General features: G+C 40.0%; 4 protein-coding genes across 8 annotated transcripts in view; 1 reads left to right on the top strand and 3 right to left on the bottom strand.

The window, feature by feature from the left end:
• The window catches only part of srgap1a (SLIT-ROBO Rho GTPase activating protein 1a), a 77,790-nt gene extending 72,628 nt beyond the window's left edge, over window positions 1–5,162 (bottom strand). For 2 of the 5 annotated variants that reach the window (XM_082539352.1, XM_082539355.1), the window contains exon 1: window positions 4,598–5,162. In XM_082539352.1, the coding sequence (XP_082395478.1) occupies window positions 4,598–4,661 (64 nt within the window). In that variant the 5' untranslated portion in view covers window positions 4,662–5,162. The remainder of the gene's footprint in view (window positions 1–4,597) is intronic. The other 3 variants (XM_082539351.1, XM_082539354.1, XM_082539353.1) reach the window with 2 other exon arrangements.
• A 729-nt stretch (window positions 5,163–5,891) lies between these two features.
• On the bottom strand, window positions 5,892–9,597 carry rxylt1 (ribitol xylosyltransferase 1). Its single transcript, XM_082539356.1, has 6 exons — window positions 9,266–9,597; window positions 8,967–9,149; window positions 8,700–8,802; window positions 8,268–8,582; window positions 7,996–8,166; window positions 5,892–6,886 (listed from the first exon to the last, which is right to left on the bottom strand). Exons 1-6 carry the CDS (start codon window positions 9,411–9,413, stop codon window positions 6,484–6,486), a joined length of 1,323 nt encoding a protein of 440 aa, XP_082395482.1. The 5' UTR covers window positions 9,414–9,597; the 3' UTR covers window positions 5,892–6,483.
• Window positions 9,598–9,712: 115 nt separating this feature from the next.
• Window positions 9,713–12,390, top strand: LOC309710121 (cytochrome b-c1 complex subunit Rieske, mitochondrial-like). Its single transcript, XM_082539357.1, has 2 exons — window positions 9,713–9,920; window positions 11,672–12,390. Exons 1-2 carry the CDS (start codon window positions 9,809–9,811, stop codon window positions 12,280–12,282), a joined length of 723 nt encoding a protein of 240 aa, XP_082395483.1. The 5' UTR covers window positions 9,713–9,808; the 3' UTR covers window positions 12,283–12,390.
• Window positions 12,391–13,241: 851 nt separating this feature from the next.
• On the bottom strand, window positions 13,242–15,585 carry LOC309710122 (protein C19orf12 homolog). Its single transcript, XM_082539358.1, has 3 exons — window positions 15,465–15,585; window positions 14,126–14,286; window positions 13,242–13,968 (listed from the first exon to the last, which is right to left on the bottom strand). The coding sequence occupies exons 2-3, from the start codon at window positions 14,283–14,285 to the stop codon at window positions 13,703–13,705; spliced, it is 426 nt and encodes a 141-aa protein (XP_082395484.1). The 5' UTR covers window position 14,286; window positions 15,465–15,585; the 3' UTR covers window positions 13,242–13,702.
• Window positions 15,586–15,603: the final 18 nt, after the last annotated feature.

Below are 15,603 nucleotides of genomic sequence, written 5' to 3'. Positions count from 1 at the left end.
CCATTTATACCCTGCACCTCATATTAGCTAATCCAGTGCAGCAACACACTGGATCTCATCCAGCTCATTACTAGGCACTTACATGGATTCTTCTTTTTGCGCCAACATCACCAGAGAGAAGGAAAATAGTAGTTGAAAGAAGAAAAAAGAGGAACAAAAGCCAACCATTTAGTCCAAAACTTTACTTTCAATTTATTCGGTCACACTGCAGTAGGGTACATTTCTGGGAAGAAACTGAATTAACTGGATCTGAAGACAATACACCAGGCAACATGTTTGTTTGGTTTGGGGAATATAGTGACATGAATGGGGGCAGGTTTGGCTCTTTTTTTCCTTGTTGATGGTCAGCGTGGGGGGCTGCAGTAAGGTCCCGGTAGCCTTTGTGGTGACAATAACGAGCAGCAGGGAATGTGAAGCTTTGCTTGTGCTCAGCAGAGTTTATTAAAACTACAAAAAGGGTGAATGGCCACAGATGGTGCTGTCAATAACAATTCACCCAGCCATGCAAACACACACCCATGCACAAAGACAACACCCAGTGCCATACCACTGCATGTGAGCCCATTACAAACACCCACAGTTATAGAAGTTTGGAGGGGGGGGGGTTAAAAATTGATGATAAGTGTGTGAACGGATGTGTGATACTGTGGAGAAAGTGATCCAGGAGGGGTTAGAATTACGTTAGTCTTGCAGCCTTTAAACTCCATCAACACTCTGCCAAGATGGAGCATCACACATCCACCAATGTACACCGCGGTATTGGTTACAACTTAACTGTTGTGGGAAGTGCAATACTGTTAGTAAAATGGCTCTTTGTGTGAACTGATTGGCTGTTGGCAAAAAGCAATGTAGAAGAAAGCTGAGCTGAAATTAGAGGCTTGGTGGTGTAACTACAGGTTGGTGTTAATGGGAAAAAAAAAAAATCTGACCGTTGCAAAAAGGGTCATGTTATACTGACAGCTGGCTTCAGAGCCATTCACACCTTCAAACTCACATCTGATAATATTTACTGAAGGAGGAGGCAAAGGTGACACTGGGAAATAGGAGTCTGCTCAGACAGCTGCTCTATCTGGATTAACCCAAAGTATGAAACAACCAATAAACAGTCCGTCAATCTATCAGCGACTAGATCAAATGTAACAAACTTCTAATGTTACAAATTCAATATTTATGATACTGACATTAATAACTGGAATACCAGAAACATGAAATTATGTACCCAAGGATGTAAAATTGGCTAATGGCTATTTTCGGGTTCTTTGTGAAATCCCTCTTCAAACTGATTTTGTCTAAACAGATTACTTTCTGAAGTATTGTGAAAACTTCCCAGTGTTCTCCATGCTAAAGCTTGGTAGCAGGCAGAGTTAAAGCAAAAATCCGTCCACATGATAACCTGACGTCACATGAACATCACATGCAATGCATGATGATCCACAAGCACGCCCCCATGCATTTGAAGAGACGTAATTTGTGCTGATAGTGAAGTAAATTAACTAATCACACTTTTAACCACAAGACAACTCTTAGCTATTTGAAAAGTAATTACCACCATACAACCTCCCAGCAGTTTCCTTCCTTTAATCCCCCTGCGTACAAACATGGAGGGACCATTCTCTTTGTATGCAAAGGGGCAGAGCTCTGATTTCAAAGAGCAGTGAAGTCAGGTCAAGGGTTAGCCTTTATAATGATCCAGGAGAGGACCCCTGTCAGAGGTTTTAACGGGTTCTGCCATCTGAGTCACAACCCCCAGGACACAAACAGCAAGCTAGAGCCTGACATCAAACCGACATTTCACCCACAACATTGCAGACAGTGTTGCCCCGTTCCACCAGTCCACAGAAACAGAGGCACACAGAGAATTGCAATGTACCCAAAGCTTTCACTTGCTGGTTTACAATTACTTTAATTGACTGCAACTGATGCACGTTATAAGGCACAAACAAACTCCACTGTCTTAACCCAATCTCCTTAATGTTTTTGTTTTCCCAGATCAAGCCGAGTCTTGATGTAGATGCCAATTCTTAGCAGTTATAAAGAATTAAATCCCCATGCAACAAAGCATTGTCAATAAAATGATAACTGCCTTCAATTGCCAAAATGACTTGCTTTACATTTCTCGTAGGAGGTTAAAAAAGCCTATTGGACGGGACTTATGAAACGAATGTTAGCTGAATGACAAACCAGGCCAGGGAACAGTAGTGTAAGACTTTGTAGGAAAGCGTTCAGACAGTCACCGTGGAAAGCTACTTTAAATACATCACATTTACTGACTTGAATAGCAATCCCACTAAGCACAAGCATGCTGAGCACAAATATGAAAATGATGAGTCGCAGGGAAAAAAAAGGAAGAAGCATGAATTGTTGGTGTAACGAAGCAAGTCTCCTGTCAAAATCAAGGCAGAGGGTTTGAGGCTACAGATCAGTGTGCTTATGTAAGATGCAGCAAAACTGGCTTCCAGATCTCTGTCAAAATATTGTGAAAATTCTGTACTTTTTAAAAGCTGTGAGACGGGGAGAATATTGGCCAAAACATCAGAGTGTTGGCTCCAGTTGTTGATGTTTTTTAGGATGCTTGTTGTTCTACTTCTAAAGTAATCAATGTCTGTTCACCAGATTCTGCCTCTGGCTGTCACCGGTCATTGCAGATTAAACCCCACTCATTACCACCCTTAACATATAAAAGGCTTTACAATCGCTGAATCAGGAGCTGCTCTTCTGAATGCAGAAACCGTGCTACTACACTACAAAGCATTTTCTTCCTGTACTACTTACTCATATCCCAATGAGCCCAGCAGCTACCCCCCCACCCCAAAAAAAACAAAACAAGTCTTCCTTTGCAGGCGAACACCGACCTAATAAAGATTCCTCTTTTTCTGTTTAACAGACGACACAGTATTGATAAGAAATACAGTGTTTACCTGTGGTTAATTATAGTTAAAGATAAATTCAATCAGTCGTTTTTGGAACATACATTTGAAAGATAATAAATAATGCATCCCTCAGATGGAATACCCACGGGTTATTTACAATGCAAAAAGAACCAGAACAGTACTTTATGCAAATAGCTGTGCACCGCCTGTGATGTTAACTCCCCCGAAGAAAAATATCCTACCTAGAGGATATTTACAATGCACGACAAGCTTCAGAGCATTAGCCTCAGAATTAGATTCAACAAAACAATACACTTAAACTTTGATTTACTGAGGCTCTTCTGGTGCTGTCAAGCAGCAGCTATTCTCAGCATCAGGTGCTTTTTATTAACACACCAACTTCCTCGAGACAACTGGGAGGCCAAGTCATGTCTTGTTTGACATCGTTTATGACTGTGCATCATCTTCTATTACTGGTTGAAAGCCCTTAGTCATCCTTACAGGGGGGTGCAGGGGGATGGGGTTCTGAACAACCCTTGGCAAATGATAGCTTGCTTTCATGCAATCTTGTAATTCCTCAACCAACACTTCTCTATACCCTTCTTAAAGCCCCACCAACCACCACTAACCTCTCCTCTTTTCTCAGCAGTTAAGGCTGGCTATGGGAGGTGAATAGGTGGCATTTCTGCAAATTAATAGCACTGAGGAACAGAGCTGGTAGGCTGGGGACCAAATCCCCATGGTTACCCTGGAGCAGCAACTGCCTTTTCTGTCTGGGAATAAGCCAACGGGGGACTTGAAGGAGACAAGATAAGTTAGGGGCGACATCAGTGAAGCACACCTTTAAATCACATACCTTAATCTAGTCACTGAGCAGTTTTAAGTTTTAAAGTGTGTGTGGCATTAAGTGGGAAACAAATTGGCATAGAATACTAACCATCCACTACTTCTTAAGTGCCCCTGAGCAGTTCACTCAAAGTTAATTTGTGTGTATCTGTGATGCCTGAACTTGTCCTTTCTCACCTCTCCAGTTGCATAACCTTGCTGTGATATTATGGGAACAATGGCTTAACGACAAAAGTCCCACACCAGCTAGAGTTCAAGAAAAAATCTCAACAGTAACAGGTAGTTATAACACACAAGCGTGACTAAAAATGCAACAGGCCAAGTGGGAATAATTACAAGCATCTCGGTTGTTAAGGACAATGTGTGGACATACAGCCTTAAAATAACAGATTTTATTTTATTTATTTTTAAAGGCTACAGGCCTGAAGCCATGTGAAAGATAGTGATCGCTTCTTTGAACCAGTGTCAGTCTATTGAGCGTTCTCAGTGGTTTTCACATGCAAAACTATGCAAGACTAAAAACCCTTCCTGAAATGTGACTAATGATTTATTTTGCTGACTACATCCCTAACTTTGTCCTGCTGGCACAAATATTATTGAGCTGTGGCAGCCCTCCAAGTCATTTTACAGATATCCAAGTTATATGAAGGCTGGACCTCTTGGAAAGACATGTCCTCGTTTGACTTGACCAAAAGGGGGTCATTTACACCAACTTTCTTTCTTAATCCACCTCACCACAAGTCATAGCCAGTGACCACCATCACTAGCTATGACTCATGCAGGTAGTGATGAACCAGCCTGGTCCCAATTAGTCCTTTCTCGGTTCTCCCAGCAGCTCTTACAAGCGCATTTCCCAGAGAAACATTTAACCCTCCCCTTACCTTTAACTTGACTCTCGTAGTCCGTGATAATTTCTTTATCCTTTTTGAACCTCGGTGTGGACATTTTCCGTCTTCCTATGTCCGAAACTTGTTGTAAACTTCTTGTATAAAGAAAAAAAAAACTGTCAACAAGCGGGATCCTACAGCTACCGACGCATCCCAAACAACACGAGAAAAATGAAAGCCAGGGGAAGAAGCACCGAGATTTTTTTAAGTCTGCAGCGGGACTTGGAAAAAGGAGGAAATGTTTATCGCTTCATTGTTCTTCTTCCCTCAGGATACGCGGCGGATACACGGCTGGGCCAATGCGCAATCCTGCTCCAACCAATGAATCCTCTCAACTATCCGAGCAGTCGGCACAGCGCGACAGCGCTGCTGAAACCACAGAAGAAGAAGAAAAAACAATCGCGCAAGTTTAGGGTCCTTCCGGCAGAAGTAGTGTCAACAGCATGTCCGAAGGGCTTGGAAGTCGGCTTGAATGATTAAGAGTCTGCGCCGCTTTGGTGGTGGTTTCCAGTTTGAGACCCACACATCCACACGTCCCCCCCCCCTATGCTCGCTCTCCCTCAACGCTTTCTCGCCCCCCACCCCCGACCCTACAACTCAACTCCCAGCAGGCGAAAAGGCAGACAGGGCAGGCAAGCCGACTGCAGCACGCAGAAGCTGGAGGTAGGAAGGACAGGGAGGGAGGGATCTCCACAGTAGTGGACATCCGCGCCCTGACGGACACTCCTGCTGCCAAACCTGAAGGCTTTTTGTCCTTATTAGGGACAAACTACTTATACGTAACTTGAAATAGACGTCACATTATATTAGTTTTTCATTCAATATTTTCTTTCTAAATCAAAATAAAACGACATTTTTAGGTTTTTTTTTTATTATTTACAGACATTGAGTGCTCTACAGGGTAGACTAAACGTGTGGCCGCACACCTGTGCACAGCTCTAGCTGAAATACAGCGAGAAACCCCATAATTCCTGGTAATGACCACGCATCAATATATTCTTAGCTAATATCGATCTGTGTCCTATACATCTCAAATACACTAGTTTGGTAGACATCCAGAAGTTTCTCCTTAGTTTTACGGCATGTTTCGTGTTTATTAGCTTATGTGAAAAGTAAGTTTCCCCACATATAAATTTTTTTCATCAACTTAAAAAAGCGTCTGCATTACATTTCACTGGAGATCATCGCATCCACTGACATTTAACTGGTCCACAGCGCCATCTGCAGGCACAATGAAAGCACAACCTCACATTTCTGTTCAGGACAATGCTCCATTTTATTTTACTGCACTGTCTTTAAAAAAAAAAAGAAAAAGAAATCCCCACACACATGCAGCACAGAACTGAAATAAATAGCTGATTTTTTTTTTTTTACCACAAAGCAAAACATTTCATCCCAACCACATCCATTTGCAAGCAGCTCACAAAGAGAAAAGATTTCAAAAGGATATCAGGGTGTTAAAAATGGTGCAAACACATTGCAATCTCTTCTACACATATTATTTAGTGTTTCCTAAAAATCACAATAAGAATTACTTAAAAACACATAAAACATACTTAAAGTAAATTAAGGGTTGTTTTTTTAAAATGCAAAGGCAGTTCATAATCCTCTATCTCTAAATTCCTGTACATTCCACAGTTGTAAACATTTAGATGATGAATATACTTAAATATCACGAGGCCCCTTTCTGACTAGTAATGGCAGCTTTACAACTTTACTACACACATAAATTATTTTTTTAATAACCTGCGCCAGAATATTGAAAAGAACATCACCACTTTCACTATGTCAGTAGTACATCACATTTCTCCACAAACCATAAAATAAATAAAATCAGTTTTAACTGTCAACCACCCCGTTGATATTTAGAAGCACCACAGTCAGCCGTTTTTGAAGAAGGTCTCTTCGATGACCTCGGTGAACCTTTCCTTCATCTGCTGACGAAAGCTGGAATACCACTCCAGCAGCCTCCTCCTCCTGTCCACCCTCTGCTCCTGTGTCATCCCTCTCTCCCTCTGCAAGATGGCTGGGAGCTCCTTCCAGTCGCTGATGAAGATGAAGGGCGCCCCTGCAGCTTTTAGGAGTCGTAGCGGGGAGCTGGGCCCTGCTGCACAGCTCCCAGGTGTCATCACATCTTCCACCACGGGCACTGAGCCATAAGAGCAGGCCTCGTAGATGCGGTAAGACTCTGTGTTGATCCCAACTGGGCAGAGAGTGAGCTCGCTTTGGGCCAGAGCTGTCTGATAGCGTCTCAGACTGTCTGCTGTCTCCTGAGGGAGCCACCTGTGGCAGGTAAGAAGGGGAGATATTTCAGTCAACAGTTTAAGCTACCCCTATAAACACAGAAATATACTATAATATTGTTCCATGTAATTTACATTTAGAACTCAAAGCTGTCTCACCTCAGCTCCATTTATTATTAAACAAGTCAGAAAAGTAAACTTAAATGAAGTGTTTCTTGGTACAAAATTGCCATAACCTAAATATAAGTGGAAAACTGAGCACGTGTCATAATTATCTATGCCTATATAATTAGGGCTTGATTATCTTAAAGGCTTAATTTTATTATTTACTTTCTTTATTTAAAAATGTATCTGAAAGCCTTAGCTGTTCACAGTAAAACCAGGGAACAAGTGTTTGTGTTGATGTGGCAGCGTTCAATGATTTAGCACATCAGTTTTTCTTGATATTAAAAGATTTAAACCAGCAATGGGATTTTCTTAGACGAATGGCTTAGATGAATTATCTGTAGGGGTACACACTGAATAAACCAATCATAACATAAATATTGCTAACATTAAAAATTAACAATTAAATTCTTTATCAGCCCTTAAATTAGCATTTATCTTGCCAGTTGTTTGATCTTCGCTACTGCGTAGATTACTGATGAACCGCACTGCACTGAAATGGACTTAAATGGCAGTGAAGACTTATTGCAGTTATTCTCCTTGACATTCCTTAGCATAATCCTCTTTCTTATTCATTTTTCTTTTTCTTTAAGGAGATTTTGGTCAGATTCAGTTGATTTGCCCTATATTTTGCCCACATGTGGATTAAAAGCTTAGGCCTCTGTGATGTCTAATTTTAACCAAAGTCGTTTGGTTCCCTAAAACTTAAATAAGTTTTGGATTTCACTATGCAAGACTAATAATTTGAAACCGCTTGACCATGAAGCTTACTGTAGACATTAATAGTTTCACAAAGATACACTAGGACGGCCTTAGTGGCAAGATGTTCTTTATACTATTCTAAATATCTCAACTTTTTGTCCTCTTGTTATAGCTGTGTTATAGCACAGTCAGCCAAAGTAAAAATAATCCAGCCAATAAAAAAACGAAAAGATTTTATTCTTTCAGATAAGGCAATGAAACAGGTAATAAATAGTGACTTACTTTTCCCTCCCAGTGGTGATGCAATCCTTTTCCAGGCCAGACTGTGTCAGAATATGCATGAGTGTTTCTCTGGAAGAATTTTTGTAAACAGTTCCTAAGAAATTGCAGAGGTATGGCCGGTTGGAGGTAATTAACTGGGCATTAGGCCTGATCATTGGAAACTGTCTGTATCTGTACAGAGACAAAATCGTGGCATTATATTAGACAGCGTTACTAATTCAAAGAGGAAACATGACACATACACACAAATTAGACAATAAGCGAGGACATACGTAGCAACACCAAGAGGCCACTGAAAGACATCCTTGTCATTGACCCAGGGGCTATCATACACTACAAACAGGAGGTCCACAAAGCCACCATTTCTCTTCAGATGTGGGCTGATCCAGTTGTTGTTGCAGTGCTCATTGCCCAGCAGAACCACAGCAACGTGAGACACTGTATTGGACTGAACCAGAGTTTGGACGTGCTCCAGCCACCGTGTGGAGTAAGTGACTTTTTGCTTTTCGCGGCCATTGAGAACCAAAACCAGACTATTCATGTCCAGAGGCACATGACCCTGCACCACTGCAGGACCTGTGTAGAAACTAGAGACAGAGTGATTTACTAGGATGGGGTCACATTTTTTTCAGTAAATATGTAATTAAGGCTCAAGTGCAAACTATATGTTTGTGCTTTTAAACTTTCTATCTCTGATCTGTTACCTGAAATCAATCTTCCCTGACTGCAGCTCCCCCTCTCTCCATTGTGCTACCTTGTCAGTGGGGTTGAGGGGGCCCTCTAAAACATGTTCCCAAAGGTAAAGCCCTGTAAAGAAAATAGATAGACGAATGACGGTTATTCTGTAGGCCTCCAGGTATGAGATAAAATATATGTAAAACCATAATATCTTGCCACAGAGCAAATTCTTTCCATTTTTAGATGACATCAAAACCTCCTTTCAGGCTGTGACACATTAGATCATGACCTACCTATTGCAGCTTTCCCCCATATCTGGACCTTGTATCTTTTGGGTTTGTTCTTGTCAATTTTACCCAGGTACTGTTTGAAGGCCTCTCTCTTTTTGTTCAAAGCAGAGTTGTACTCCACCTGTTCATCCTCCCACGGATTCCACTCATCAGCAACGTATGGAGCACCGCCATCCCTTACACCACCTACAAACCCAACACACCGTTATCTATTCAATTTTCTTTCCACGCGAAATTAAATAAATATAATTTTTAATTATCGGCTCCTGTTTTTAGGCGGCCCTCCTGCTCCGTGAAATTACCCGATTGTGCTCCCGTCTCTTTCTTCACCACCCTGTGAACGCGGGATAGTACTTTGGTGCTGAAGAAAACATTATACGCAGCATAGAGTGAAAACGCTACATATGCAAAAATAAGGAGAAGGAACAGCTTTCTTTTTGGTATTTTCATTGTTCTCCCCTTTTTTTGTCAGGTTACCATGGTGTATGTAGCTCCGTTTCTGTTGCAAGGACCCTTGTTTACATCACAAGGACCCTTGGATTTAGCTGACGGAGAAAAATGCCTGTACTAAAACATTTGTGTTTAGTTTGTAGGCTTTAGGGTCAAATTATCGTAACGTGTTAAAACCGACATTAAGTTGAAGAAGTCAGACAATATTTAATAACGATTTTTTTTGTAGAGGAGAAAAAGAAAGACAGTTAGGTTAATGCGGAACTTTAAAAAGAGTTCGGAGACAGTTTCCGGTACAGAAGATTAGAGTGATACACACAAGTTACGTACCGGAGATTGTACACGCAAGGTCGTGTCCCCAACTGTGGGGTTGAGAAATCTTATCTTGGGCGAAAATGATGTCCATAACTGCTCGTCCCGGGGCTTTTCCCCCGTTTCTCCAGACAACAAAGCATGCACTAAAAACTTTGATGTCTCCGGGAGCCAAAGAAGTGGCCGTTGTTGCTGGTAAGGCCCAGTGACGAGCGTTATTAATGTTAGCCGGGGTTGCTAATGAGCCGCATGAGGATAAAAGGATAAAAAAAAAACGCTGTACCAGCGTCTTAATTATTCTATAACATCTTAATGCTGTAAAATGTGAAACCTATTTTCGGAGGCTTCTTGAAAACTAATCGTAAACAACTTGCGATGGCTAGCAGGACGTTGGAAGGGTAATGGGCAATCTTTGACCTGACTGACAAATAGGACCCGAATAACAGCGTAGTGGAATAAGGAAAGATGACAATAGAAGGATCTAAAGAAATATAATATATATTTAAAGAATTCCATTTGCATGGAGGTGGTTACATAAAAGACATTTTTTTAAGCCTCATATTTGCACAGTTTCCAATTTGATAAATATGAACAATGGTGCCTCGGTTTTGTAGCAAAATGTGTTTATTTTCGTTGTTTTGTCAAAATATGAAGATGTCAGCCTAGATTTCTATTATTTATTCTAGAAAGACCGAACAACCTGATGTTGTATAATTATCCGATTATCATATAATTCTAAATAAATGTTTCAAGCAGCTGTAGATAAGATAAGATAAGATAGAACTTTATTAATCCCTCGGGTGGGTCCTCTGGGAAATTCGACTTCCAAAGAAAGCACAGCAACGACCGAAGTTACAGTTACAGAACTGTTATATATATATATACACACACACACATATATAAATACAGAGAGTATTGAGTCTATTGCACTGTTGACTATTTACAAAAAGTATTGCACAAGGTATTGTACAGTGAGGTGCAGAGGCACTGCAGCTTAGTTGTTCCCCCCTCCTTTGTCCTCCTGTTTCCCCTCCCTCTCCCCTCCAGAGAGGAGTTAAACAGTCTGAGAGTCACAGTAATTGATTTTTTTTTTCCTGTTTGGCCTTTCACCATGTCAGATTTTCACTAGAATGTTATCATAGCTTCAAGAATTTACAATTGTTTAGAATATTATGTGCATTATGAACATGAGGCTTACATTTTTAGTGTCACCACTTTTTTTTTATACCTGTGTATCAGTTGACCTAATTTGAAATTCCTTTTTCATTTCACTTCCATTTTATATGTATTGCATGCATTCATATTGAAAGGAGCAGACCCTACAATATTAAAGGGAAAACCCCAACAATGAGACATGAGACAACAATCAGTATGTAAAGCATTTAGGCAAAAAAAAAAACAACAACTCAATGTAACATTAAGAAAATGGAAGAACCAGGCTCAGTGAGCAACAACTACCCACTACAAAAAAGGAGAACACAAGGAGACGGCATAAAACACAGACTGTAAGACTGAAGTGATGAAGAAGTGCTCAGTGCAACATTGCCAGTCCACCAGCATGCTGAGTCTTTGAAGGCAAAACTAAGGGATGGTTTCACTTTTAGGGATCTTTAAGAACAACCATATAAAGAATTACAGTAGGTAGGTTAGTCTCAAAGTACCAAATGGCTGCAAAATTAGGACGTGTGGAATTTACAGCATGAGCTCAAAAAGTAGAAATTTAAAGATTTATTTTTGCCAAACCAAAGTCATTCAGTTTTTAGGGTCATTTGAATGCACCAGAAGTTATTGTCATTACAGTCAAATATGAATTAAGCCTCAAATTAAACAACACTTTTCTGAGTTGAGTTTTTGACAGAAAATGATTATTTTGTGAGATGTTGTATAGTTTACTATCTGTTTATTTATCTCCTGCCTGTGTCTTTGAAACGTATTTGTCGCTTCAGCTCCTGGAGGAGTCCGCCTTGCACACACAGACATCAAGATTCCAGACTTTTCAGACTACCGTCGGCCTGAGGTTATGGACCCCAACAAGTCCTCCCAAGAGAGCAGTGAGGCAAGAAGGGCATTCTCTTACTTGTTCACTGGCGCTACCACTGTGGTGGGAGTTTATGCAGCCAAGACAGTCGTCACCCAGTTCATCTCCTCCATGAGCGCATCTGCTGATGTCCTGGCCTTATCCAAGATAGAGGTCAAGCTGAGCGATATCCCAGAAGGCAAAAACATGACCTTCAAGTGGAGAGGAAAACCCTTGTTTGTCCGTCACCGTACAGAGAAGGAAATCGCCACAGAGCAGGCAGTGAATCTTGCAGAGCTGCGTGATCCCGAGCATGACAAGGATAGAGTGACCAACCCCAAGTGGGTCATCGTTCTTGGTGTGTGCACCCATCTGGGTTGTGTGCCCATTGCTAATGCCGGAGAGTACGGAGGCTACTACTGTCCCTGCCATGGCTCTCACTATGATGCTTCAGGAAGAATCCGGAAGGGACCCGCTCCCCTTAACCTAGAGGTTCCCTACTATGAATTCCCAGATGATGAAACGGTGGTGGTGGGATAAATACAGGAGCTTTGCCTCGGTTCCTCTCTGTAATATGTATTTTCTGATGGCTCCCTGAGAGAATTGGGGTTGTGTATTTACTAATAAAGAATATTATATCCAACTCTATTATTGAAATCATGAAAAATTATTTTCAATTTTAACTGGGTTATTTTTTCAGTTCATTATGTTGATATCATAAATCAATTACACATTAATACTGAATCTTAAAAAGAACTTAATCTACTTACACAAACAATTTTTCACCACTTTATTATTGGGCCAGTGACACAACAGTAGAAAAGCAAAGACAAATAGACCAGAAGAAAGTTTTTATCAGAAATGACTAAAGCAGGAATGAAACCATGTAAAATACAGAACCAAAACACCCACAACAGGTGCATAAAACTATATTTAAAAATACATATGCTTAAAAAATAACTTGATTCATTAGTGTGAATTTTAACCTGTACATACATTTAATTATCTGACAGCCAAATCTCTTATTAACGATGTCTGGAGAGACTTTCTTAAAGGCGATTCTTCATTCACGCTGATAAAGGGTTAATGGAGAAGATATGTCTATAAAACAGAGCAGAATCACAATAAAATGGACGTTAAATGGACATCTTTTTTGAACCACTACTCCACATGCTATATGCACATATTCACACATTCTATAGTCTATGTGTCTTATGCCTTTGGGCACTTTCACGTGAATAATAAGCATGCACACACTCTCACAAATGCTCTGGATGCACTAAGAGAAGCTTAGGGTTCAGTATCTTGCCCAAAGATCCCTCAACATACAGACTGGATGAGTCAGGATAAAATCACAGACCTTCAGATGACTAGAATCCTATGCCAACCCCAGCACGCTAGCTTAAGTGTGTTAGTACTAAGTTTAATAAAAGACAGATCTACAATGTTAATGCCCAGATGGATTCAATGCCAAGGAATAAAGACTGCTATGCCAAATGCCAAGTCCACACTGGTTTTATTTTTTATTCAAAGTGTACAATATGCTGTATACAGTTGCTGGCAAATCTGCTAAAATGTAAAAAGGCTGGTAATTGATGTAATTATATCAAATCTTTATATTACACAGCAGAATTTTGGCTTAGTTCACAATCCTTTTTATGTAAATAAGATAGTAGACTGGACAACATCACAACTCCATCAAACCTAAAATTCACTATGACTTAAAGCCAGACTTGATGATCGGTGCAGTTAAAGACAGAATAAATGGTACAATAAATAAGTAATAATTGCACTTATCAAAATAAATTACCCAGCCATACAGCTGTTTTCATCAACATATGTAACATTTATATCATACAGAATTTAATTAGGAGTCTTTTAAGTGTCAAAAAGTAGTTCACACTCATCAGAGAACATCCTCCTCTGCATTTAGGCTTCTGTGTCACAATATTGAAAGTGACTAATCAACATAGTGCACTTCTGCCTGGAGCTCCTTGGTGATGTATCCAAGAAGAGCAGCCGTAAGCTGCTGCTTCAGAGTTGCATTGCCCATGACTAGAGCAATCAGCTGAGCCAAATCAGTCCACTCAATGTCTCCCAGGATTTCCATGAGATCCTCATAAAGCTTCTGCTTTTCCTGAGGGCTGAGCTCCATTATGATCTGTGGAAGTGGTTTGAATTGACCACTGGTCAGCCAGCAGCCCAGAAGGCCTCCAGCAGCCCCTCCTACAGAAGATCAAAATTTCAAACTTTTGAGATAAACCAATAATGCTGATCACTCCAAAATAAACAGCTTAATTCCAATACATCAGCATTTATGATGAATCTATATGATTAGAAATGGTTCCTAAAGATAGAGGAACTGTTGCATTGTTCCACTCACCTACAGCTATGCCAAGAGGACCTCCAACCAATCCTCCAGCAAAGGCCAGCGCCCCAGCTGCTGCTGCTCCTTTCCCAGAACCTTTTACTGTGGTCTTAACTTGCTGATTGGTGGACAACTCACAACACAGCTTCATAACATCATCGATTCGTGGAGACATCCTGTGGATTAGATTTGCGATTCATAAAACAATTGCACAATTTAGACATTTTTGTTCAACATTTCAGCAACACAGGCCCATAAAAGTTGAAAGGATTTGAAATTGTGTTTTTATTTAGAATTGTTCCCTCATAATTTATTAAATACTTTCAGTTTCACAAGATTGGGTACAGCAGCAGCATTGCCAACATTTCAGCAGGTTATAATTGAAAAATAACTTCAAAATTAAATAAATGAACAAAATACCAACACAGCTTAGCTCATCTTAAATTCCACACATTACTTGCTAAACTTTAACAATAAAACATTTAACATTTTAAAAAGCTAAAATAAGAAACTTCAGACGTAATTAAATCAGTTCTCAATGAAAAAATAACATTAAGCTTAAAAATAAAACAGAACAAAGTTAAAGGTAAATATGAGACAATGAGTAGAAGTGATATAAATAGGTTAAAAAAAAATCAATGACCGGTATCTCGAAAAGCTAGGTAACAAAGGTCTTTGTTTTTAAAATGCTTTGCCTTTGTGTACACTCCAGATAGGTATGCTGACGTAAACGGTCATACTTTTACCGAGCATGCGCCCTCAGATTGACTCGTGAACCCATCAGTTTTATTTCACTGTTAATAAGAGTCTGACACTTTTACTAAAATCAAAAAAAATTTACTGTCAGTTATTGTACGCGCTGATTTGTATAATTATATACAGAGTGATTTTAATTACAGTTAAATTCAGACTCTCGTCACAATAAATGGTTAAATAAACCATAATTACACATTGAAGTTTAGGAATAATAAAGTCATTAACAACTCAAACGGACTATTTGGGCTGTTGATAATTAATACATTTTGGTGAGTGTTCTTGTGTTATGAGACTTCTGGCTTAATGCAAGTTAAACTGATAGTATTATCTATCCACACAGCCGCAATTTAATCACCGTGAGCCCTTATCTCACTTCAACTGATGCTGAATTTGGCGACCTTTACTAAAAACAGTTTTTGAAAAAAACAAACAATTAACATTATGAATATTCTTCCCGCATGCTTTCGTATTGTTAAGGCGATCAAGCAATCAAAAGCTTCATAACAGACTGCGCAGCTCTGTCATTTCTGCAAAACTCTGTCAATTCAAATTAAAGCCATAGCTGCTTCACCATCCACAGTAAACGCTTGGCACATACCTTGCTGTCTATTCAAATCCTTATCGACATTTACTGGTCCTGTTTTTACTATGTCATTCTCATTATTTGCTGAGCTCGGCCGGGCTCCGCATGCGCCTCATGATATATGAAGCTTGCCGTATGACTCTTGCCGCAATGC

Source organism: Aulonocara stuartgranti (assembly GCF_965226115.1).
Source record: "Aulonocara stuartgranti genome assembly, chromosome: 7".
Lineage (NCBI taxonomy): Eukaryota > Metazoa > Chordata > Actinopteri > Cichliformes > Cichlidae > Aulonocara > Aulonocara stuartgranti.
This window is presented reverse-complemented; position numbering and strand designations above follow the sequence as displayed.

Coding starts and splice junctions, on each gene's coding strand:
- rxylt1 (XM_082539356.1), bottom strand. CDS start 9,413: ATGAAAATACCAAAAAGAAAGCTGTTCCTTCTCCTTATTTTTGCATAT. Junction 9,150..9,265: donor AGAGACGGGAGCACAATCGG/GTAATTTCACGG, acceptor TTGGGTTTGTAG/GTGGTGTAAGGGATGGCGGT. Junction 8,167..8,267: donor TGGCCTCTTGGTGTTGCTAC/GTATGTCCTCGC, acceptor GTCTCTGTACAG/ATACAGACAGTTTCCAATGA.
- LOC309710121 (XM_082539357.1), top strand. CDS start 9,809: ATGATGTCCATAACTGCTCGTCCCGGGGCTTTTCCCCCGTTTCTCCAG. Junction 9,921..11,671: donor AGAAGTGGCCGTTGTTGCTG/GTAAGGCCCAGT, acceptor TTGTCGCTTCAG/CTCCTGGAGGAGTCCGCCTT.
- LOC309710122 (XM_082539358.1), bottom strand. CDS start 14,285: ATGTCTCCACGAATCGATGATGTTATGAAGCTGTGTTGTGAGTTGTCC. Junction 13,969..14,125: donor TCCTCTTGGCATAGCTGTAG/GTGAGTGGAACA, acceptor GATCTTCTGTAG/GAGGGGCTGCTGGAGGCCTT.